The sequence below is a fragment of the Pomacea canaliculata genome, linkage group LG14 (genome assembly GCF_003073045.1).
Source record: "Pomacea canaliculata isolate SZHN2017 linkage group LG14, ASM307304v1, whole genome shotgun sequence".
Classification (NCBI taxonomy): Eukaryota; Metazoa; Mollusca; class Gastropoda; order Architaenioglossa; family Ampullariidae; genus Pomacea; species Pomacea canaliculata.
In genome coordinates, this window is record NC_037603.1 from 10,359,440 (window position 1) to 10,384,397 (window position 24,958).

At 36.1% G+C, this 24,958-nt stretch overlaps 1 protein-coding gene and 3 long non-coding RNA genes across 5 annotated transcripts in view; 2 read left to right on the forward strand and 2 right to left on the reverse strand.

Annotated features, from left to right (window-relative positions):
* Positions 1–45: 45 nt before the first annotated feature.
* Positions 46–1,813, forward strand: LOC112555080. Its single transcript, XR_003097403.1, has 2 exons — positions 46–268; positions 678–1,813. It is a non-coding gene; the product is annotated as an uncharacterized LOC112555080 (long non-coding RNA).
* Positions 1,814–2,270: 457 nt separating this feature from the next.
* Positions 2,271–14,329, reverse strand: LOC112555077 (tetraspanin-7-like). The gene is made up of 7 exons (XM_025223265.1): positions 14,124–14,329; positions 9,215–9,403; positions 8,838–8,912; positions 8,132–8,233; positions 7,031–7,204; positions 6,544–6,627; positions 2,271–6,209 (listed from the first exon to the last, which is right to left on the reverse strand). The coding sequence occupies exons 1-7, from the start codon at positions 14,214–14,216 to the stop codon at positions 6,138–6,140; spliced, it is 789 nt and encodes a 262-aa protein (XP_025079050.1). The 5' UTR covers positions 14,217–14,329; the 3' UTR covers positions 2,271–6,137.
* Positions 14,330–16,142: 1,813 nt separating this feature from the next.
* LOC112555079 lies at positions 16,143–21,373 on the forward strand. Of its 2 annotated transcripts, XR_003097402.1 has the most exons (6): positions 16,143–17,450; positions 17,817–17,868; positions 18,658–18,755; positions 19,354–19,491; positions 20,094–20,173; positions 20,447–20,556. It is a non-coding gene; the product is annotated as an uncharacterized LOC112555079 (long non-coding RNA). The 2 variants fall into 2 exon arrangements; XR_003097401.1 differs by lacking the exon at positions 20,094–20,173 and having other exon boundaries at positions 20,447–21,373.
* Positions 21,374–21,996: 623 nt separating this feature from the next.
* LOC112555078 overlaps positions 21,997–24,958 on the reverse strand; it is a 45,211-nt gene continuing 42,249 nt past the window's right edge. Inside the window, exons 6-7 of the long non-coding RNA XR_003097400.1 lie at positions 22,395–22,490; positions 21,997–22,086 (exon numbers count right to left, since the gene is read on the reverse strand). This is a non-coding gene — a long non-coding RNA (uncharacterized LOC112555078). The remainder of the gene's footprint in view (positions 22,087–22,394; positions 22,491–24,958) is intronic.

Consider the following 24,958-nt stretch of genomic DNA (forward strand, 5'->3'; position numbering starts at 1 on the left):
TTACCGTTTTTGTTTTCGATTTTGTGTGTTTGTGTGTGGACTCAGGATTGTAGGTAAAAAAAATGCTGGTTATTTTTTCATTTTATGGACTGGAAAGCACGTGAACGTAGATCCCCCTGTACACGTCCATGGGCAAGCACGCGACAATCAGTAAGAAAGGTGCATGCCGATCTTACTGTTCTTACATAACGGGGGTCTGGAAATCAGTTCTTCTGGCTTCTCTCAATGCCATTTTAACAGTGTTGTATAGTCACTTCGTTCAGCATCTGTAAGTGTACATGTGCTGTTTAGCCTCTCAACTGACCACTCAGCACCACTCCTCAATTTTGTTATGGAGTTCCCTGGGGTGTATTATTTCTTCCTTCTGGGGATTTTGTGCTACACACTTGTGGGTTTGTAATGTTTCTGAGTGGTGTAGATTGTGATGATCGGGTACCACCAGTAGAAGGAGCCATATCACGAGAAACTAGGACAGGGATAGAGGAGGCCCATGTCATGTCTGTTTGGATAGTGATAGAAGATGATGGTCATTTTGCAACGACTGTCGAACAGGATGAAAATCCTGGTGTAGGAGTTGCTCCTGAGGAGCCACCCTTGATGCAACAGCGAGCATCGGAATAAGAAACACTAGATTACGAGTGTATGTATTGAACAGCTGTCTCTTCCTTCCATTTCAGTCTTTGGAAGATGCAACATGAGAACCGTCACAGTGAGGGCGTGAGGTACATCAGCTGCAGCCAGTCCCACCGCAGTGACTTGCAAAAGCTAACCCCTTGACCATAATGCTGACGGTTGAAGCAGTGCAATGGAGAAGGAATGAACAGATTGAAGCAGTGCAATGGAGAAGAAATGAAGAGATACTTTTACCTGCAAATACCCAACTTCAATGAAGTCAGGTATTCAGGGCAAGCTAAAGGTCAGAAAAAGAGTGTTGGTACAGATTTCTTCTCTCTCTCTTGGGGTGGAGCCTCTGTACAGCTGTCACCCACATAAGATGCCAGTTCTGACTTGGTGTTGCCTTCAATATCCCGGCAAAGTCAGGGCAACGAATTGAAAGATCAGTGTGCTGTCACTTTGATAGGTCTTTCTAAAAACTGTTTTCTGTCCCATCGGCAGAGGGTCTTTGAGGCCTTGTGGGTTGCCCACTGGAGGAGGAATTGTCCAGAGCGTAAGTGCTTTATGGAGGAAAAACCTGCAGAATTATTTTTAAAACCTTTGGCTATTATGAAAGGGAAAAAGGATGAGCTGGGCCAGCTCTGGATCCTATTCATTGCAACAAGAGAACAGGACCTGTCCCCCTTGACTGTCTTCCTTACTGTCTGAAGACAACTCATCCTCACATAAGCGTCTCCCCAGCTCCATCTACTTTTGTAGCCATATTTAATTAAAGGCTAGTTCATTCCTTCTACTCCTTGCTCACCATGAAGTCCAACAAGGTGAATTGACCAAGCGATACCACTTAAGGCATTTCCAGCAGGATCACACCATGGTTCAGGAGTATGGCCTTAAGAGAGGAAAACCAGATTGACCCCAGCCGGTCTTCTAGCAAAACTAGGGCAATGCATGACCAGCAACCTATCAGGGAGCTCAACCTCCATGATCTCATCCTCCCCCGACACGGGTCGCACTGCATACCAAACGCAGGGGACCTAAGGAGGCCAGAGAGAAAACAGATACATCAAAAGAAAGGGATGATGCAAAAAAAAAAAAAAAAAGCCAGGAGAAAAACGAGTGTAGATATAAGATAAGGTAAAAGTGTAGGGTGACAGGGTTTGTTTGAAAAGGATATAGGTTAAAGGTCTGGTGAGAGAGAGAAAAAAGAATAGTATAAGGGAAAGGGGTGGGCCAGCTGAGTCACCCACCCAGAGAGAGGCTGGGTGTTCACCCTCAGCACAAGAAACCAAGCTTATATGGGAGAGTTATTTTACAACCTTTATTAGTTTTCACCCGAGTGAAATAAGGGAAAATTTGAAGTTAATGAGTTATTCCATCCTTTTGTTGCACCCTTGTAGGATGTCCAGTCACAGCTAATTTGTCGCCTTTCCATCTGCGTACTTCTACTCACTTGCAAACAATTCGGGAATAAAGAGAATTTCATTCAAGTCATCCAAGTAATCCTTCATATTTTGAACTGTGTACCCAATCAAGCACTAAATATTAAAACAAGTTCTCTGCTGCTTGCTTTGCAAATACAGAGCACGCACACACACATACACCATACACATCACCCCTTCCCCTACACATTTTTTCTGAGTTACAATAAAAGACGATTTTCAGATGTAACACTATTTATTTAACACATTTTAAAAGCAAGCAATAGTTTAAAAACTACGATTCTTAACAAGCATAAAATGGGAGTAAAATATTAATGAGATTGCACAAGTATATTCCTGGTCTGAGCTCAATTGAAATATAGCATACAAACACATATTTAATGAAATGAATAGAGAAGAAAATTTTAGAATCTTTTCCATACTCCATGTAGTTTACTGTTGCATCAAGACTGAAGAAAACTTTCTTAATGTCCCTTTATCTCAAAAGTAAAGCCTATTTTCTTTTCATTTTAATTAAAACTTTTTTTAACATTAATTAAATTTGAAATTGATATTTTAATAATAAATTTGAAATAAATCAACTTATGACATTTTCCATCATCACTGTTTGTTCCCTGATTCTGCTTTGTCTTCTATGTTTGTCTTTTATTACTTGTCTGCATATTTGTTCCCCTTCTATCCTTTGTATTCTGTCTCCTACTGGTCTAAGTGCTAAGAGCATGCTCCTTCATAAGCATGATTATGGACTATATAAATCACACATTTATTATTATTAATTAGCTTTGTATGAAATGAAAATATCCTTTTAACTATCCACAAAGTTTATGGAGAGTAAACAAACATTTTCACGTAAGCCTTACCATTAAGGCATTTAGATGACGATTTTCTTCCCTTTGTATGCCACATTTCGCTGAAGCAAAGACCAGCTATATGTGATACTGAGAATAATAACAACCTTGTATTTTATAATACATGACAGAAAGTTCAACTACAACTTTGTAACAAATATGACTGAAATATTTCAGCTAATGAAGATTGACTTATTAATCATGCTTGTTGATCAGTGAATTAGTATTGTAATCACCACAGAAAGAGTAATATAACTTTTCCACTTTCTAAATATAGAGCACTTAATGTGTACTTGAGTTTAGACCAATATTTGAAAGTTATGAGATGTGAAATATGATTCAATAAGGAACACTGAAAGATCCATGCAATACTGATACAAGTATATAACACAAACAACGGTGGGATCACAAATATCACAAAGCATTGTGCCAACAATAATCTTATGAATGGAAATGTTAGAACACCTAAATATTGTATTCACAGATGAGTTTTACATTTTTCTATGTATAAATTTGTGATAATGATCTGCTGACTTCACAAACAAATTTTATTATTAATATAACCTTTTTCTCATGTTTCAGTTGACTTCTTCAGAAGTTGCCCCTTTTTGTTTGTACATTAATGTTGTGTATTGTTCTGACATCAACTTATTTTCATGTCACCCCATCTGTCACTAATGAAGCGCCTTGAACTTCTTCAAAGGTGATGAAACAATGCTATAGAAGCCAACTGTTATTATTATTGATGTTTGTGTCCACATATTTTTTTAATGTTTGCAAGTGTAAGACACACCCTTAATATGACTGTGGAGGTTAGCAGTGTAGCGATTCTAGTGTGGCATAATTTGGTTTTTTGGTAGACTAAGCAGGGCAAGTCTCTTTCCCTTACTACCATATTCAAAAAATCTGAAATACCATGTGTTTATCTATATCTATGAAAAATGTCTTCGTAAATACCATCTTAAAGAAAAATATCAATTATAAGACTTTTCATTTTTACCATAAATGTAGCTTTTTTAACTTTTACTGAGGCAGAGAGAATACTAAGGTTTACCCCTTGAAATGTGAGATGCAAAAAAGCTCATTATTCTTTACACCCATTATAAAAACTATAACCTGATTCTCATTTTGGTGGACAGTACTAGCTATTCAGTTCAAAGAAGTTCAGTACCTATTAACTTTGAAAGTTTACTGAAAGAGTCAGGAGATGTTAAGATAAGAGTATCAAGGTCAAAGGATTTTTTCTTACTTTTGAAATTGGCAAATTTTAACTTCAGATATATAAAAATATATAAAATCATTTTAAAATACATGCAAATGAAAATATTTTGATTATGATTACTACAGGATTATGTAAAAGCAAAGTATATGGACTAGCTGCTCAAAATCAGTGCTATACTGGGTTATAGATAATAATTCAATATTGTAAACATAAAACTTCAAAGAGGTAGAAGGCTGCTCTTTGTTGCCTACATCTAGGAGAAAAGGAAAAATATAGATCAGATGAGTTACAAATCTGTTATCATCACAGTTTGCTCAAAAGACAAAATGGGCAAAACCCACGATAAATTGTTAACATGAAGTAGACTAAAGAAATATACATTAAAAAATGGTCAGCACAAAACACAATATTGCACATAAAATATAGGAACACAAGCAGCAAATATGATCTTTAAAAAAAAAATTATGACTTCTTAATAATCCTTGACTTACTTCTGCCCTCCTTACCAGCTGATGCACAAAATGGTTTACATTTTTTTGTTTTTGTGTTGCTACTTTCATTGGAATTCTGAAAACTTTATGAAAGCATATAGCTTCCAATTACCAACAAAATCAGCATTACCCAATGACCATGTTTTAGTGATCTGTTATGAATATTAATGTGCAAACTTTTAAGTTTTAAGAACCACATTACATAAAAGCAAAGGACACATGAAATTTCATTATAAAGACAAACTTGCTTGAGCCCAAAGTATAATAAGACAGCAAGCATTATTAGCAAAGGTGGCAAAATGCAGCTGGGGTAAGTTATTTTCTTCAGAAACAGCTGCTAATACTTAAAATGTATAATAATGAATCCTGCTAATAAAACATAATACTACATCTGTTTTGAGCAAACAGGAATAATTTCCTTCAGCTGAGTTCTAAATCAGATGATGTGACCAGTGCAGTTTTGAAGAATGGAGTATGTCTTTCCAATCAATATTAAAGGTACCGAAAAAAGCCATTAAAAATAGACGAATTCGGTGAAGTAAATAATCATACAAGGAAAATGTGCAAGATGGCTCAAAACACAGAATACATTTGGTCTAACACATAAACTCCAGGTATTACCTAAAGCTGACACAAAATCCCCATCTTTTGTTATGCAGTGAAATGGAATCCAAAGCACTGAACATGGTTTCATTGATATCTTTAAATATAGTGTTTGGGGAAGCATTTTTTTTTTAAGATTAAAAACAAACAAAAGGGAAAGCCTTTAGATTGTGGTCAGTGTGTTGCATTCTCCTTCTATTAGTGACCAAAAACTTAGTGAAATCATTTCACATCCAGTAAACCCTGTACTTTCTCAGGAACCAAAAGTATACTTTATATTCTGATTATAGCCAGCACAAGTTTAGTGCTATACCATACTCTCAACATACATTCCCAGCAAACCCTGTATGCAGGTTTCAAATGAAGTGTGACTGCAGAATGAAGACATTCCGCCTCCCTCTCAAACAAAGGGGTGTGGGGGAAGAGGGGAGGGTGGAATGGAAATAACAGAATATGACAGTGAGTACGAGTTAGTGTGAGGAGGATAACTGCTGACAGAAATGAGCACCATAGGGGTTGTTATATATTTTTGGAGATAAACATATTGTTTTGGTTTTATAGATATTTATATTTCTAGATGGGTTGGAGTTTTAATCTGTAAGTTTTACCCTGATGCTTCTGGTTTTAGAGTGTGTTCCATGCACCTCATGAACAGCTGATACAATTTGTGGATGGCAACAGTTCTGGGGTTCTTGTTGCTGAAGACATTCCATAAAGGAACAAAAGGTTGTATACTGGAGTTTGCCTCCAGTATTGTAACAATAGCTCCAGACACATGCTCATGTAGCAGCCTTGGCATTAGCTTCAGGTGTTGTGATATGAAGAGGTTGCTTCATTTGTTTTTGTTGTAGTTGTTAAATGTCTGCAGCTGTTCTTGCTATGGTTAAATATGTTAGGAAAATGCTTCTCGGTGTTAAATTTACTGCATCTGTTCATATTTGGCCTTGCTGATAGATTTTGCCAAGCAGCATGCCAACAAAGCGCCCAGAACCTGAAAGATGAGAACAGAAATAAACCATTTACACAATACAAGATAAAACAGGATACAATACTTGTAAATTTCTTAAAGAGAGTTAATTTTTAATGAATTTCTAACAATGTTCTTTTCATCTATGTAGAATCAAGTCAAACACATTCTCAAGTACATTAAAACTTCTGTATGCTGCTGACATTGCATGCACTCTGAATTTTGATGGTAAGCCTTGCTCATACTTCTGTTTTACATATTTCAATCTATACATAGTGGTATAGATATATATGTGCATATACATAACCTAAAAACATTCATCTTGCTTAACTCACATCCACACACACACACAACCAACCTGGAAGAATGAAATTCCCAGAGCCACACCACCAATTGGTCCCATGTTGCCATTGATGAAATCTACCACCAGTTTGTGACAGCCCTAGCAAACATTTTGCAAATCATTAAGCACTTTCAACTTTGACAATACTCATAATTATCACATCTGCAATTACCATCTAATGGTTCATAACACCATGCTTAAAATACCTCTGAAGAAGAGAGCAACAGTGATTTCTAAAACCTTTTATATATTTATGTTATCAGCAGGATACACAAAAATATTTATGAACTTGAGCATATTTTTAAGTTTCTGAGAGTCTACCAATACACAAACCTGTCAGGAAATGTATAATTATAGGTTTATTTGTTTTTGTTGTTGTTGTTGTTGTTTATGCACAATAGAATATTTCAGGGAAAAGCTGTTAAAATGAGACAAAAGAAAACTAAAGATTAAAATTCATTAAAACTAATTAAAATTAAACTAAAGAATGAGGAATAAGTACATGGACAAAAACAGGCAGATGGGTATTGTTGGCAGCAGGAGGTAGGTTGGTGTTCTGGCATGTCTTTATGTTGCCATGGCAACAAGAGATTGGTACAGTGTTGGGTTCTTTCTGCTCCCTGCCCCAAGGAGTGTTGAACCAGTCAGCATAACTGTTGATACCACAGCAGCTAAGCTGGTAACAAAAACAATGAGAATATGGATTTCAGATTTTAAGAAAGCTTCATAAATGAAAATAACTATGACTCCATCGATAAAATAATATATGCAGGGTCTGGACACCTCTTCAAACAAGAGGCCTGTCCTTGAGTTCCCCATGTTGCCCTCCCCAGCAATGACTTACCCTTGCTTCATACCTACAACTCCAGCTTGTGTCAGTGACAATGACAGCTGATGTTGAAGAAATAAATAAGGAAACTGCATGGCAGCTTAATTTTTTTTAATTCTATAAATTACATATTTGCATCAACAATATTTTGTTGACCTTGTGATAGTAGATCTTTTCTAAATCCAGAAACTACTGTCTTGTATCTTGTGGCCACTGTTGGGTATGCTCAAAACTATTCTATCCTAGTGACTAAGGCTACTTGTGAATTAGTGTCATTCTTTGTAAACTTAATTTCACTATAGAAACTAAGTATTAAGTTTTGCAAGCTGCATGTAGTACAAGCTTCACAATATATATATATACAGGGTTAGTCAAAATTCTGTTTACACTAATTATGGACTGTGGTGTCATCTATTCCCTGTGAAATGTGTGTCCATGTAAACAACCCAATAAACGTCAACAGATAAGAAGTGCAAGGGGAGGTCCTTAAAGTATGCTGTATGTATTTACTGACCAACACTTGTAAATCATGAAAATTTAGTTCCAGTTTTTATAGTAGCAAAGTTTACGCAACATGAATAAGAGCACACACACACACTGCAGTATTATTTCTAGCAGCATCAAGTGGTATAGCTTTCATAAAAGAATGTTTCTAAGTATGGGGCAGTAGAATAGGCACTGCATAATCAAAAATAAACCCTGATTTCCATACCCTTTTACACTTGGCATAATTGTTAAGAATACAACAATGGATGTGCAAACATTTTTTCTCACCTTTGCTTGCAGCTCATCAAATGCACCAGTTATCTCTTCATCACCCTTTGTGCCATATCGTTCTAGGCCATTCTTCAGTCCTTCTCTGAAACCTTCCTCCAGCTAAATGTACAGAAAAAAAAACTTTCCAAAAGTACTGAACCAAACTCGGTTTTTTTTAATGGTTTTTATAACTCTCTAATCAACCAAAAGATAAAGAATTTTAAGGAGTTTTCAAGCTGCAAGTCCTCAAACATGGTGTCCAGTCACTTAATCCCCAGACACTTCATCCCCGACACTTCATCCCCTAGACTTTTAATCCCCAGACACTTCATCCCCAGACACTTCATCCCCGACACTTCATCCCCGACACTCAACAACAATTTTCATATCATATTGTTGAAGAACATTAAATTTACTAGCTTATATGAACTTTAACTAATGTTGTAGATGTTCAAATGACGTTGAAGTTAATAGCATGATTTGAATTTGAATTTCAATTAAATTTTTCGCTGACTTCATAATTTTTATAGTTAAGGATTTAGTTTAGGGATTAAGTGTCTGGGGATGAAGTGTCTGGGGATTAAAAGTCTAGGGGATGAAGTGTCGGGGATGAAGTGTCGGGGATGAAGTGTCTGGGGATTAAGTGACTGGGAACCCTCAAACATCCGCTTGAGAGCAAGAATAGCACTGAACATTTATTCAAAGATAATGCAAAACATCATACCTTCCCCTTGTAGACCAAAAGTGTGATGCCAGCACTTAGCTCCATAATGAAGACAAGGAACAGAACACCACAGTACTGAAAGACAGAAGTGGCAACATGTTTGTGTAGTAAGGGGACTCTGTAACCTTACGGCTATTGTCAACAGAGAAGAATAGCTCCCAAGTGCCAGCCCAATACTGGCAAAGATTGTTTATCCACAAGCACTAATTCTAATAAATTTAACAGCTGTTGATAAAGTATCTAACTGGATATTTCAATGTCTTTTAATCCTTGAGGATTCCATTCACCATATCCCTTCAGTTATGCAGAAACAAATGACAAATACTATAAATATACTCCCCCAAAATATTAAATCAGCACTTGAAAAAAGAACTCACCATGTACAAGAGGAAGGAGTGTCCTTTGATTGTACAGCAACATCCCAGTGACCCAACAAGGACAATAACTGCTCCAACACCGATAAGAACATAAGGTGCTTCAGGCTGATAAATGGAGGACAGTTCCAGGTACTTGTACAGATCAAGCTTGGTCCAGATGCCAATGGCTAGAATAACAATGCCAGTCACCTGAAATACCAAAGAAATGCTGTTATGACTCATTTGCCACCCATGACATGGCTATACAACCTTTGGTTGGATCAATCTTTCCTTGATCCTTTCCAACAAGGCAAGAAGAGGCATTTTCATAAATGCTGTTTACATGTTGAATGAAATTGCAATTTTTACTGATTTGTTAGAGAGTTTTGCTTTGCTCATACTTCCCATTTGTTATTATCTCCTCTTGGAGGGGGGGGGGAAAGAGCTAGAAGATTATGAATGCTTGCATTTAGCCTGAATTTATTACAGGGGTAAAGAGTTGTAACCTCACTACATGGAGGACAAGCTTTGATTTTGTCTAAGATACAAAAAGCTCTTATTTTATTACTTAGGTATTACTTTTATTTTATTACTTAGCTTTCACTTTTGTTTTATTACTGAAGTAAAAAGCTCTATTTTTGTCACTAAGGAGGCAAAAAGTTGCCTTCTTTTATTACTTAGGTAGCTTTAATGGAGATTAACAATTAATGGCATGATTTATTCTTTAGGAAGCTTTAACAGAGATGAACCATTGCATAATTTTATTGATCTTCATTAGTTGATGAGAAAGATTAATTTCATTTATATGCATTGAGGGTGCCTCAAAATTTTTTTCTATCTTACTTGTTTACCAAGTGTGAAGGCTTAATTTCAGTGCTTTTGAATGTTTTTCCAAGTATAGTACACTATAAGTGCTTGCAGATCTCTCTTGGGTAAGCATACATAGTTGTGCACCTTAAGGACCATCTTTTTGGGTGGTCTACCTCTTTTCGCACTATCCCACGATCATCTCAAATCAAATCCATGTCACTCATAGGATAGGATTCTTATCAGTTTTTCCAGTAAGCCATAAGAGAGGATTCTTATCTTGTTTTTTTAAAGTCAGTCATAGGATACATAATCAGTTATTTCTCAATCATAGGATAGGATTCATATCAGTTTTTTTCCCAATCATAGGATAGGATTCTATAAAAGTTCTTTTCAGAAAGCTACATGACGATAACACAGTAATGTAATTAACACAACTGATAATCAATTTAATGCACCGCTTTTGCTAAGAAAATATCATGCAGGAATTGGGTTAGCCTGACCGGTCTCCAGAGCTGAGTCATGTGGCCAAAAATCAATATCAGGGTTGTTTGTGCAGACCCTGCCTTCAACAGGCACTGGAATTGGTTAGCACTTTCCTGAAACATGGCTAAAGCTAGTACTGAGCAGTCACTGATAGTTTATGTTTATGAAAGAAATCTAGGATTACCCTATGATATCTCACATGTAAAGTCTAACCACATAAAAAATAAATAATAAAGATATGATTTACACAGTGCACAATTAAGCTCATGAAGCAGCATGCTCTCAGTGCTTAAGACAAGTAGAAGAAACAACTATGCAGACAAGTATGTGTCATAGTCAAACTGATAATGTCTGATAAGCTAAAACTGTACATCTCTCTGAAACTAGTTTGTGACCATGATGCTCTAACAAGAGTTGTGATTACGGAACCATATTTCTGTCTGCAAAAGTTAAGCAACTCCACCAAAGATTGACAGTTGAGCTTCCTTTAAAAAAAAAACATCGTACTCTCAACTACTTTTTAAAGTAAAACTTTATTCACTTACCGAAGATTTCAAGCAATGGCAAGGATACAAACGGGATATGTACTGATTGCGTTATTTAACATGAGTAGCCACACTATATGAACACACAATAATCATATTTTGTTGTTGTTTTTTTTAGTGAATGACTTTATATATCTTTACAATATGTATTCCATGTTTTGATTTATAAAGATAACCACAACGTTCTAGTTCCAACGAAAAATTTCAAGCACAAATAGAACCATTCATACAAATAAACTGTCTTTTGTTTATATTATAGTCATTACATGGTTTTGGCTATCAAAATAATCGATGCTGACCGTATTACTCTTAAAGCTCTTATGAATGTTGACCTCAGGATATAAGGGAAATAGAGACTACCAGAAAGGATGTCCTGGAAACACCAGATAATGCCAGCCCTTTAAAAGTCCACACTGCTTCAGCAGACAGGGTCAGAATCTGACCTTTGGCATTATTTTGTCACTGTCAGACTTAAATTTGTTTTGCAAAATGGTCTGGCTTAATGCAATGGAGGAGCATGAGAGAGGAATAAGAGAGACAGCCCTGAATAGTGAGAGAAGAGAGATGGAGAATGAGGGAGTGTGTACATGTGTACATTGTGTGTGTGTGAAGAAAACAGAAAACACAGTTTTGCATACAATCATCATTCATATTGCATTTGAACTGACAAGTAAAAAATATCTTTCATAAATTACAAATAGCAAGAGGAAACAAAATATTGATCATACTATCTAGATTGTAAGAAGATGATATCTTGCATTGCCTCCTTTGTATTATAAACACTCACTCTGGTACTGAACACTCTTGATAGATTTACTGATTTTGCACACAAGTACTGCTAACTCAGTATCTGTGGCAACTTGCATGACTGTCACATTAATTCTGTCATATCCATGAGGACTTAACTTTTGCATTTTTATTTCTCTTTTCCTCAGCCAACCACACCTCCTTACTTCATAATAACACAACAGGCATGCTATTTTATACTTCCACATAAATGGTATAATACATGCCACTAGGTGCTCTTGCTTGTAAACGTTTGTGAGAAAGAATCTTATTTTTATAATAATTCTAATTCCGTCTACTTTGCTAATCACCAGTATCATAAAATAGAAAACTCAAAAAAATGTATTTAAAGAATCTGGCTATGTACATTAAAACAAAGTTTAATTAAACTGATGCCTTACCTGCATTCTGGCATATTTCCCAGAAAGAATGTACTGTTTTTATTTTCTGTGAATATATGTTAAAATATGGTATAGAGTAGTTAGTTTTTTTTCTTAAATTAAAAATTTGCAGTAAATGAAGTCTAAATGTCTAGTGGTTTCTTGATCTACTTGATCTGATGTAACTTCAGCACACAGAATATAATTTAGAATGTATTATGAAATTTTGCTGAAAATCCTCAATGTAAAAAACAAAAACGCACTAATTTACAGTAATTACTTCACACACATATTTTGAGCAACTATTCATCATTATAGTATTTTAATCTAAATCATAATGTATATATGTAATTTAATATGGGTTGAATTTATCTTAAAAAGCACCTTGAAAGACTAATTCATAAAAATATGCTTTATCCAATATCTGTCACATGGAAATGTATTTAAATATGACATGATGCTGAAAAAAAAAAAATGACTGGCACAAAATTAATGAAATATAGTCAATTGCATAAAAATGAGTGTCAATGAAAAGTGCTGCGGTGACAGTGGTATCAAATTTATTTGTATATTTTTAATTACCTTGCTTTTTTATGCTTATTTGTGCTGACATTTTGATGATAAAACATTTTCTACTTTAATAAACTTCAGTAAATGACAAATCAAGTAGCAATTAATATTGACTTTTTTGCTGCTTTATATGTCCTTGTTAATCATTGTGCAACATTTTGTCACTTTCATTATTAATCCATTTATTTGGTATGTTTCTTAGATTTGTTGGTATTTTTTTAGGGCTGTTATCCTGATTTGCATCGTTCATGATACACCAAAAAAATACTAAAAATATATGTAAGTCCGGTGGAACCTATTTATGATATCTGGGAACAATGGTAGAAAATTGGAATGCATGTGGGGGACATAATTAAGCTAAAACTAGGGCACCATGCTGCATTTTCAGGTAAAACAGATCTATAGCTCCAGCAAAAGACAATTTTCATTTTCACCATGGGAGATGGGTATATGCTCTCTGGATACTCATGGCACCTCTTCCTGTGCTACTAGGGAGCAAATTTAAACTGAATATTTCACTACTTAAAAATGAGATGCTTAATGGTTTTAAACAATTCTAACAAAACAGTAAAATGCCGAAGACATGATAAGTGTCTGCATAAATGTCACATAAATATTGTCATATCCACAGAGGTTTTTATTTTGCATTTTAATTATTTCTCTTAAATTTCCATGTCCGATTAGCCCTCTTTCATTCACAATTAAATGATCGATGATCATTTTATGCGCGCACGTGTACATAGGCTTTAATTATACGTATATGATCGATCGATCGAGGCATTTCGCCATAAGAATAATAGCAGGATTTGGCGGTACTGTACATGCTCCTGGTGAGAGTGAGAGAATGCGAGTGGGAGAGAGAGAGAACATGTATTGTCACTGATGGTGCCATCGCTAGAATCTATGCCACATTATACGTCATCATTGGGAAAAAATGTAGCTCTGTGCGATTTTTCATTTAAAAAATGTTACAGGGGGTGATAATTAAATCATCTAATGTGTCGGGGAATGAAACAGACTGCCCACGCAGATGGCATTTCCTTGCTTCTGCTGTAGCCGCGGTTATGGCAGCAATGGGTCATTTGCTATGCACGGATGACAAGAGGTGGAAGACTGGAAGAGGAGGGAATCAGAACAGATACCCATACATCGGATTTTACATTTGTAAATCAAGACTGTCAATGAAATTGAAGCTTGACATGCAGCAAACCTAATTTCATCAAAACATCTGCCTAAGTGGAGGTCGACATTTCTATTCATCTGGCACTGGTCGTGCCTCTGCCAGTGCTGGCAGTCGATCTCTGGGAGTGGGACAACAATCAACATTTTGCGTCGTCTGCAACAGCAGTCGCTTACCCAAAATATGAAGTTGAAGACCATCATCAGGGTCTTCATGCACGTCACCACAGGTGCGGTGGATAAAGTTGAATCTACTCGTCCCTTCTTCATGTTTCTGGTCAAAATCCCAACAATATGCTTGGCAATGAACACAACCTCACCTAACTCGACCACTCCAGGCGACAGACGACAAAATGAGATGCTCGTCGTCAGACCGGAAACGTAGGCAGAGGGTTCTGCTCATGCGCAGACGACGACCACCGCGGGCAAGTCAATCTTGAAACAGAACTTAGGTACCAAAAGGCAACTTGATATATTGATATACAGTATGGAGCGAAGACTAAGGAATTAGTGTAATGATGTGATTAGCTGTAGCAAGTATTATGTAATATATAATATGAGAAATGTACAGTAGACTAAAGGGATTCGTCTGCCCGCTGCCCTAAATACGATATGGCAAGAAAGCAAGAGATGTAGATGATCGTATGATGAACGATCCGTATTTTTTTGTACTTGGAAAGTTTTACTTAAATAATTTTGTATAATTTTTTGACATTTAGCATTAAATGAGTAAATTTTTCTGTGTATTTAAAATCAAGACTAAATCAATTTCGTTTTGTATTCGAGACAGCTGGAGGAAATTTAATTTTTAGATATTGATCGGTACATCTTTGCTTTCTGTCATTTCTCTTTGCAACGTTATAGAATAATGTCATTAAATCAGAAGTAAAGCATTGGCAGCAGAGCAAGCTTTTTATAACCATACAAAAGGAGGAAGCATAATTATGCAGTTGAATACCACCAGACAACAGATTTTTCAGCAAAAACAGCAACACGACCCCATAAATCTTGATATACCTACAGTCTGTTTCTTTGTATGAAACTAAAAGAATCTCCATTTGTTTTGAATGCAGGGTGGAAACACTGACTTTGAACGGGCAACATACATTAATTAAAGAGCTGATCAATAAATCGAACCTTTTGGAAAAAGAGAAATACTGGGTATTGAGGCTGTTCATCATGCTTCGGAGACCCCCAACAAGAATTGAACTAAAAATTGATGATCTAAATGAATATAATGCAGTCAAAACAGCCAGAGAACTTGAGCAGAAGAAACAAAAGCCTTTAACAGAAATGGGCAGTCCCATGGCAACTCCTGAAGCCACTGGTAAAAGCCGAACTGATGTGCACCAACGAATCGGTTATGATCCCAAGCCACTGCCCCAGCCATCACATCTTCCTCACTGATGTTAGTATAATTAATTTTTATTTACACATCATAATAGCATTATTAAAAAAGTTATGAAATAGTGTTTGAGATCAGTGTTTTATGGTACATGATCTGGCCACAGAAGATTTATCATTAATGAATTCAGCTAAACTAGTAACTACTAATTAAATAGAAAAATGCATTCCTTCCACATAGAAATATAGTGTAGTTATTTGTGTAGAGCTACACATGCTTATTGTCAGTCTTTAAACACTACTCTGTCAGTTGAGGATTCGAAGCTTAATTTTTTTGCAATGGCCTATATGGAGGTTAATCTTGAAGAAAATTTACTCCACTGATGTTCTTTAGATTGTCAAGCTTTAGGCTATTAAGCAACCAACAGTGGCAAAACACCAACATTAAATTTGATCAGGAATGTTTATTTTTTTCAAAGTCTTGCAGGCATACAGGAATTTATTTTGGTAAGAGGTTATATAGTATTGTACAAATAGTTATGATACTTTTAAAAATAGTCTATATGTATATAATCACTTTCAAATATTTTGTTTTGATAACTATGTACAACATTGGCTGAATTTGTTTGCAAAGCAACCTGTTTGAGCCAGCTGTCTCATTAATAAAGTTTATTCTTTCATTTACATTTTGGGAACTAATTAGTGAAGATGATTATCACGTTTCACTTTTTCAATCAATAGTGTTATAGTATTTGTATCTCATGCTATCATTTTTGTTCGGATGTATTGAAATCGCTTCCAAGCAGTAAAATGCAGTAAATAAATTATTTTTTTATGTGTTGTTCATGCAGTCAGCAGGCTGCCACAAAAGGGCTGTGTTAGCATCCAGCATCTTGATGACTGCAAGGCAGGCTTTAAATAAGGGAAGAAATCAAACAAGGACTTTACATCTGTGGTTGTGCAAGTGCGTCACATTGGTTAGAATTTAAGAATTTTTTTTATATCTGTATACTCTCACTTAATCAAGGAGTGACATTTTTCTGGTGCATTCAAGATGTCTTTATTACAAGTATTCATTAGGATGGACCACACCACAATTAGCTGAGATTTGAATTCATACTCTGTGTAGTCGCTGGTATGACATATTCTAAAGTGAATGGGCGAAGATGGGAATTGCATGTAGTTATTTTGTGTTGAATGCTATGGTTTTGTGGAGTGCATATGAAGAAATAAAGTTTCATAAATGACAAATAAATTTCATGTTGATAAATTGTGGAACTGTGTTTGTTATTTTTCTTTTTTGTGAGATAATAATAATACAAAATTTGTAAAGCACAAGCTCACAGTCCTAAGATATCTTACCGCCTAAGAACAAGAGTGAAACCTGGACAGTGTACGAGGGACAGGAAAACAAACACATTAAAAAAGTGATGGTGCCAATGTGTTACTGAGGTGGCACATGAAACTTTGAACTTTAAAAGCAGTTGTGGCACACAGCTCTATGCCGACTTCCTCTGTTTAGTGGAATCATAGCCGGCACCTATGTTCAAGCATCTGATTGACCCGTCAAATATTTCATTTATACCTAAAAATCATGAAGATCATTGTTTCCCACTAGTTAGCTGTTTTTTTTAATTGTCATACTCCATTAAAAGTCATCATGCTGTAATATTAAAGGACTTGTAGGCTGCAATTTTCTGTGTATGGTGATGATTTTTGCTGTATTTTAAAAATCAGAGAAGGATATGCAGATTTCAGTAAATATTACCTTACATTGAGCTTTACCACTCATTACCAAACAGTAGTGCACCCTCCTTAAGCAGGTCCCATTCTCGGAAAACATTTTGGATCATGCACATCAGAAGTTTATTGCCTGGTCAAGAGTCATAATCAAACTTTTAAAATGTTACTGACTAGCATAGGTTTAAGTTTGAGTGCTGGTGAGTGAGAGTGCTTTATTCCAAAAATACTGAAAAAAGCAAAACTGATGAATGACCTCTTTGTTTAGTTGATTTCAGTGTCTAAAGGAAACTCATTAATTGGAGCATGGAAGTGGGATAGCTTCTCCACACTCATCACCACTTTCAATACCACACAGGAAACACAGCAACAAAATTGCCTAGGACGCTTACCACAGGGGGAAGAAATATGGTTTTATCAGTAAGTCTGTCAATTTGCATATAATCTTAATGATGGCTCCTTTTTTTTGTACACCACTATAATAGAGATGTTATTTGGTGTCTATGGAAAATGTGTTTCTCTAAACTCTTCCTATACAGCTCAAACCCGCAGATGCAAACATCTTTATAGCTACAACTCAGTGGTACTGATTCGTCTGTATTGAATGAGTTAATATACCATTATAAGTTTTCGATGATTTTTTTTTAAACAAAAAGGATGTCATAGTACTGTAAAGATTGTAGGACACATAAGCTATGAAGAACCCTGTGAATTAAGAAGACCTCTATTGCAAGGTGTTAGATATATATATATGATTATACAGCTTTTATTATCTTTTGTTGTTAGAGCCATTGCAATCGTGACTAGTGGGATTGACCTGAGAAAAGTTAAACAAAGGGTGAGTACAGGTTCTGTTCATTCTTGTTTCGATCATTTAAGTGCAAGGTAACATTTGTGGAATGCAACAGAAATGACAGCTTGTGAATATTTGTATGGGAATGTATATGCTATATAGTGGACATATTCTTAATAACAATGAAAAAATTGTATTTTTCCTTTCTCACAGTTTTCTCTATGATGGGATCCACAATATGTAGCTGTACACATACCTTCCATAACAGCTCTTGTTTTCTTTGGTGCGCCTCATTGCTTCGAAGTCCTAGTCAGTGTTCTCTCCCATTGTTCTCAATCTTCATTTTCTGAATTCTTCTTTCAGCAAAAATGTTTCCTCCACCAATCTTTAATATAGTTTGCTGGCAAATATTCCACCCTCTACTTCCCATAACCTGCATGCTTTGTCTTGTGTTTTTATGGTTCTTCATTATGGCCTCTTGTTCATTTTAGAGGGACAGTTATGTTTTTAAATTGTCTTCAACATCATCATGAGTTTAAACTAAACGTTAATATTTCATATCCCCTTACGAGGGACTTTGCATCAGTCAATATTAATACATATCACAACTTTGCTGAGTTATTGAATAAGAAGTTTGTTATGCTTTTGGCATTGTCATTTTGCATCAATTCATGAAGAAACAATTTCATTGTCTTTAAAATTCTGTTAACACTTTTTTTATAAGATAAAGTAATAGAGTTTGCAGAACATCATTTAAAGGTAATTTAAAAAAATTTATGTTTTGCTGTTCATCGTATGGACAACTTTTATAAAGTCTTTGGTTTGATTATGCAGGTATGATCCCTTGAGGATGTGAAATCAAATTCTTTCAGTGACTACAGCTCGCATGCTTGCTGGCTGTGTGGTATTCAAAGACAAAATCTGCATTGTTGGTGAATATGTGTTTGTTCAAGACCATGGCTGTTTTTGATTGCAGTATTACATACAATATCTAGCAGAAAACTTCAGTTTGGTTTGTTTTTTAATGTATCCATTTGTAACTTTTGGCAAGGTTAATTTATTCACATGGAGTTAACCTTCAATTGCTCCCCCTTGCATATGCCAAAGTATCATGTCTACTTTAGGTAATGACATGCACATACAATTATGCTAAACTATTATCACAAATCTTTCACTCTTTATTAATGTTTATGTCATATACATTTTTTGCCTAAAAATGTTTCTGATGTATTGGTTGAAATTAATACTAATAAATTAGCTTTTAGCTCACCTGTGGATGTGACATACATGTAAGTTCCCTGCCTCATGTGGCTATATTGACCTCTTTTACTCTGTAAACCACAACTTGTCACAGGGAACCATTACTGATAATTATAATAAACTTATTAAGAGCTAGAGAAGAAATATGAAGTATGTGTTTTTAATAGAAGGAAAAATCAAATATTCAAAAAGTGTGAGACTGGGAAAGTCTAATGGTTGCTGAAAGAACATTTTAGCAATAGCATAAATGCTATTCATTGATAATTGCAGGTGAAAACTCTGCAGTGAGTGAACGATGGTACAAGGAATATTTAGCTGAGTACTGTGTGAGTTCATTGGAAACATTTGACCCGACAACAGAAACATGGATGGCTGGGCCAGAGCTGCCAAATCCACTATGTGGAGCAGGTATGTTATGACATTCTTCAGCTTTGTGACTGTGTCTTGAAGTTAACTTGTGTTTGATAAACTGAGAATGATTGAGAAACTAAATTTACTTTTTGATCATTTTCATTATATTTTTTGTGACTTTTAAAAATTGTGTTCACTTACTGGCAAATTTTCACTGTCTTTCTATTGTTTATGTGTGTTGAACAAGACAGTGAACAGATTGAGACGATCCTGTAAATCATGTAATAATCTAGCATTTAAGTATTACTTTGACTAACCCTGTATATGTGCATATATATAGACACATATATAAAGAGGGAGAATATACCTCCACATGTATGCATTTCACTTCCATGTTTTTTTAGTATATGCAGTTGGAAAATATTGGAAAAATGTCCAAATAAATTTCATCCAAAAAAATTACTTGAAATTGGTATTTATCACACGATGTTTGAACCAACACAAAATCAGCATCTGTATGATCAGCATTACTACATAAAATTTAGTAGTATGTAACCTCTTGCGACATCATATCATAAGGCACTGTCATCATGACTTCACCATTATCATCATGTTTGAAACACAATACTCCATGTCTCATATACAAATCAACCTTCCAGCCTTTGATGTGCCAGGAATGTATCCTGAAATGGAGGCACACTTGCTAATGTGTGTATATACATGGTTATTCATTTATATGGTGTGTATTATATTTAGAATATCCAAGTATTTTTTTTATTTCTATAACTTGTAAATTTTATGGATGAGAGCCTCTTCATAAAAATAGTTGTGAAAAATATTTCTGCCAAAATACTTTCATCTGGAATAATATTCAGTATTCTAAGTGAATTTTTTATCATGTCATTGGATTTCTTCATGTGTTATCGAAGTCTTTTTAAAATTGTTGAAGTGTTAAGAATTGATCCTTTTAATATTTTAAGCTTTCTTACATTACTGCTTAATTCTTTTATAGGTTTGGTCAAGTTTGGTGAAACCCTCACGATTGTTGGTTGGGAGGACGATAAAAGCTGGATGGTTGGAATGTGCTGGTTGCGAGAAGATAAGGATAGACTTACATGGAGCGAGGGAATTGAACTCCCGACTGTAATGAGCACATTTGATTATGTTGTAGCCAATATGCAAAAAAGAACCAAACATGCAGTTCCTGAAATTATTGGGGGCATTTCTTTAAACAACAAGATTGTCAATTCATATAAAAAAACAAGGAAGAAGAGGGGAAATGTTTACTCTGATTCGTTTTCTTTAATGTTGATCATCAATACACATGAGGTCATGTTTTATTCCAGAGATGTTAATGTCAAACAGTACACTGTGGGAACATATAATACACAGATTTAAAGACATGTCCTTACATTTGTTAGAAGATTTTTTTAGAGGTGTGTATATATGTTGTTGGGGTGTGATGAATGTATTTGTGTCAGTTCCTCACAGTTGAAATGTGAGAGATAGCAGCAGTTAACAGTTTTATTGTCTTTCCCTTCATGAACGTCATGAGCTTACCTCTCAGGGAGAGGTATGCACATCCTAAAGGATCTGCTGTTATTATTTGTGTATGTGAAGATTTTCATGTTGTCCAGCTCGATCCATGGATACTCTTCCACTTGGTGTATTTATTTTGCACAATGGATTAAACATGTTTACACACAGAAATTGAAATTTTGTTCAGCTGGGTGAAGAAAACTAGATTGGGTTGCACATATCGATGTGTGCTCTTGTGATATTTCTTTTTTATACTTTCTTTGATACTGCATGGAAGGAGAAATATTTGATTAGAAAATGCAATGTGTAAAATATTTTGTTGTATTAAAGACTCTGTGGAAAAGAATGTCCTTTGAACGACTGTGTTGGTCTAAGCAGATGTGTTGCTTGTGACATTTTTTTTTGTTTGTTTGTATGTGATTCTATAGAATATAAAGTACTGAAGAATTAAAAACCAGTCTGGTGTTAAAAGCATTTGGAAACTGCAGGGGCGGGGGCGGGAAAATAAGGTGAGATCCACATTCTTCCGTTTTATCTTTAACCACTACTGAGTTCTGCTAAAAACAATCTTTGGCAATACAAGTAACTGATGTCATGTGTGTGGGTGTTTTGTGGGGTTGTGTGTGTGTGTGACTGGTAGGTGGAGGTAGGTGGTGGTGGAAGAAAAGCGCTGGAAGGGTCGAGGTTATTTAACAAAGGTCCAAGTGTTGCGACTTTCGCTTTCCAATCTTCATTTTGGAAAACATTGGAGGGGATGTTTGCAGAAAGAAAATAAAGTCCCAGGCTATTTTAAATTGTAGCCTCAAAATCATGGACTTTGTTCTACCATTGTGCAGGTGCGAGCAGTCCATCAATACATGAACTTGATCAATACATACTACCATTGCAGGCAAAGACGCTCTCTATTTATTTATTTTTGAACCTGATGACGCTTATAGAGTGAAATAAGTCGGTGAAAATTGTTTGGGCCGTAATCTGGAAAGCCTTAATAAAGAGGTTTTACTGTATCTCGGATAACCGAAAGCGTGGTTTGTTGAAGACCGGATAATCGAGGTTCCACTGTACTGATGGTTTGGTGGACCTTGTGTCAAGATACGAAACGCCTTCATGTGGCTGCAACAACAACGGTTGTCAGTTTTCAGCTTTATCTTTAACAGCATTTAAAAGTATGTTTACTCTTTGTTCATTATCCTTCATTTACTTTTTTATAGTAATTATACCTTCCCGCTTCCAAAAGGGTGGTATTCACCACGACAAAAGTACCAATCTCCCAGTCAGTTTTACATTCCACAAAAGAGGCTGCCAGTCTCCCACCATCAAAAGTTGAACTTTAGTACTGATGACCTTAGAGAAAAATCCCTGTATCTCCCACTCCCTCTTCAGAAATATTCAGCTTGGTTCTGAGTGCTTTTAACACATACTGTTGATAGAGGCGGATGTTTTCTCAGCTGTTATCAAACTGCTGTTCTTGATGATAATATATCATGGGCTGGTGCCTTCAACTTCCGTCAACCGTCCTGCAATTTTTCGAAAACGAATCAGGACTCCGGTATCAAAGCTTCATTTTCCAGCATTGCTAAACCTTTAGCAAATGCTTCATCCCGGTCAGTCTCGTGAGATTATTGTGTGCTCTTGTGCTAGCTAGACAAATATTTGTTGTACCTTAATAAATAGTCTCATTCTCTTGGCACTTGCTCCGTTACAGGATTTTACTTGACACGTTTCTTGTACAAAAATATAATTTGTCTAAAACCTCCAGATGTGAATGTGAATAATGACAACAACAACAACAACCGGATGTAAACGAAAACTTTAGTGGACGTTCTCAGGCAAGGAAGACATATCTGACGGCAGTTTATTAAGGCTTTCAAAGTATTCATTGTTCTCTCTGGATCCCCCAACAGATGCGGTTGCTATATTTATCCTTAGGGAAGTTGTGACGCAAGTGTCGGGAATGAGTGCTCCAAAAACCTAGTGGATGTTTCTTTACTTTCTTGTTTGCTTGGTTTTTCTTTAACTTGAAGCAAACTTCTACTTCCCAAATCTGGGTAAATACATCACTTTCGTTCTCAACCTAAATGTCTACACTTTTCCGGCAAAGAAAGAGGTCAGAATCATAAACTGACGTTTGTAGATGTTGTTGCTAATTAACACATGGGCTCATGACTGCTTGAGGCCTTCTCAAAGTAAACTTATTAGTGTACAATCCTGACATCTGTGTTGTTATCTTTCTCTGTGCATGCTGGTGTTTGTAGGCGTGTAATGTTAAGGCAGATTTGGGGCTATAATATCTCTAGTCTTTTAAATGCTGACGTGAGTCAAACACAAATCAATTGAAAGATGTTGGATGTTGACCTCATCATGAGTTTGTTTTAAAAACTCGTTGTGACTTTTTGCTAGAGATGCTCATATATGCTAACCCATATTCTTGCTACTGATGTCACCGAAGGTCGCAGCCAGTGTGAGAATGTCGAGCACCTTCTATTTAGGCGCTGCCATAACAGGGAACCCACTTTTGTGAGGTCACGGCAATTGACCTTACTGGCCATCATTCCAAAACCGAGGTGAGAGCTGCGATGCTCCACACCTTGTACTTGGCAAGTAACCCAGCGGTTTTTCCCTCAGATTTTGAGGATCGGTAATATGCACTGAATGAAACGCACTCATTGAAAAATAAACTTGCGCTCTGGTTAGCTTTGAGCTCGTTCTTTGAGAACTGTTTTAAGCTAGGGGATACGGATGATCGTAGACGGCCGGAGGTTCAGGATGAAGGTTGGAAGAAGGATTTAAACAGTTCCAAGAGTATGTCTTAACGGACTGAGATGCCTTCCTAGCCTGGTCTGCTGCTCGAATCACTCGGCTTTAAGGGAGTTGAGATGGAATAATTAACTGTACGAATGCCGACAAGAAGAATTAACATGCACAAAAAGCAACCACACGTGTAAACGACTTAGTTCCCGCCTCCTTTGTGGTCTAATTGTTCCTGTCAAAGCTCAATAATTTCTGGGCGGGTGAATATCTGGGACTTTTGACGGTCAGAGTACTTTTCAGGAAGAAGAAAAAATGTGTGCCGACCTACTTCGGTGTAATTTTTAGGGTATTCCCCTTCAAGGGGGTTGGCAAGGACGGAAATGTTAAGGGACCACTAGAGAGTTCATAGTGGTAGTGCGCTCCTGAACATCCGAGAGTCGAGTATTATCCCGAAATAAATTTATTTTAGGGTTTTTATGGAGAAAAATCTCTTTAAGGTTTTTCCATCTATTTCGCTTTAGTTAGTTATTTCAAGGTTACATGGGATGGAATGCAATAAGTTTGCTAATGGTCGATAAACACACACGACCAGCGCCTAAAACTAAAAGGAATTAAAAATAAAAACCGACATGGGTTATTGTAAAATCTTTTTCATCAGTTCCAAATCCAGATATTTTTTTCTAAAGGTTTTAATGCACACACATATACATATACACATACATGTAGACGCAATGAAACGATAATAATTTGAAGGAAATAGAAAACAAGAAAAATAAGAGACTGACGCATCTGGGGCGTGCATGCGTGTGTTGTAGTGGGGATAGAGCTACAGCGACTTCATCCAGGACCACCGAAAACAACCAGCCACCCGGGACAAACAACCTTTCCGGGCCCCTTGCATTAATTGTAATCGAATATAATTTTTCCCAGTATTCAGCAGGATGTTTACAAGTTACAATTCGACCGGCGATATTTACATTTCGCTTAGTAACGTAATATAGACGGAAAAACTAAGGAAAAGTGCACACAACTAAGATCTACACTACTTCATGAGATGAACATTTCAAAGCTGTGTACACCTAAGTGTTTAGTACCTGAAGGAGAAGACTAATAAAGGATCAAAATTAATTGTTGCACCCGTGCTAAAGGAAAAACCTGGAGAGTGGACAGAGGCCTGACATAGTAGACGTCAGAGACTCGACAGAGTATTAAAGAGAAGAAGATGACAGACAAT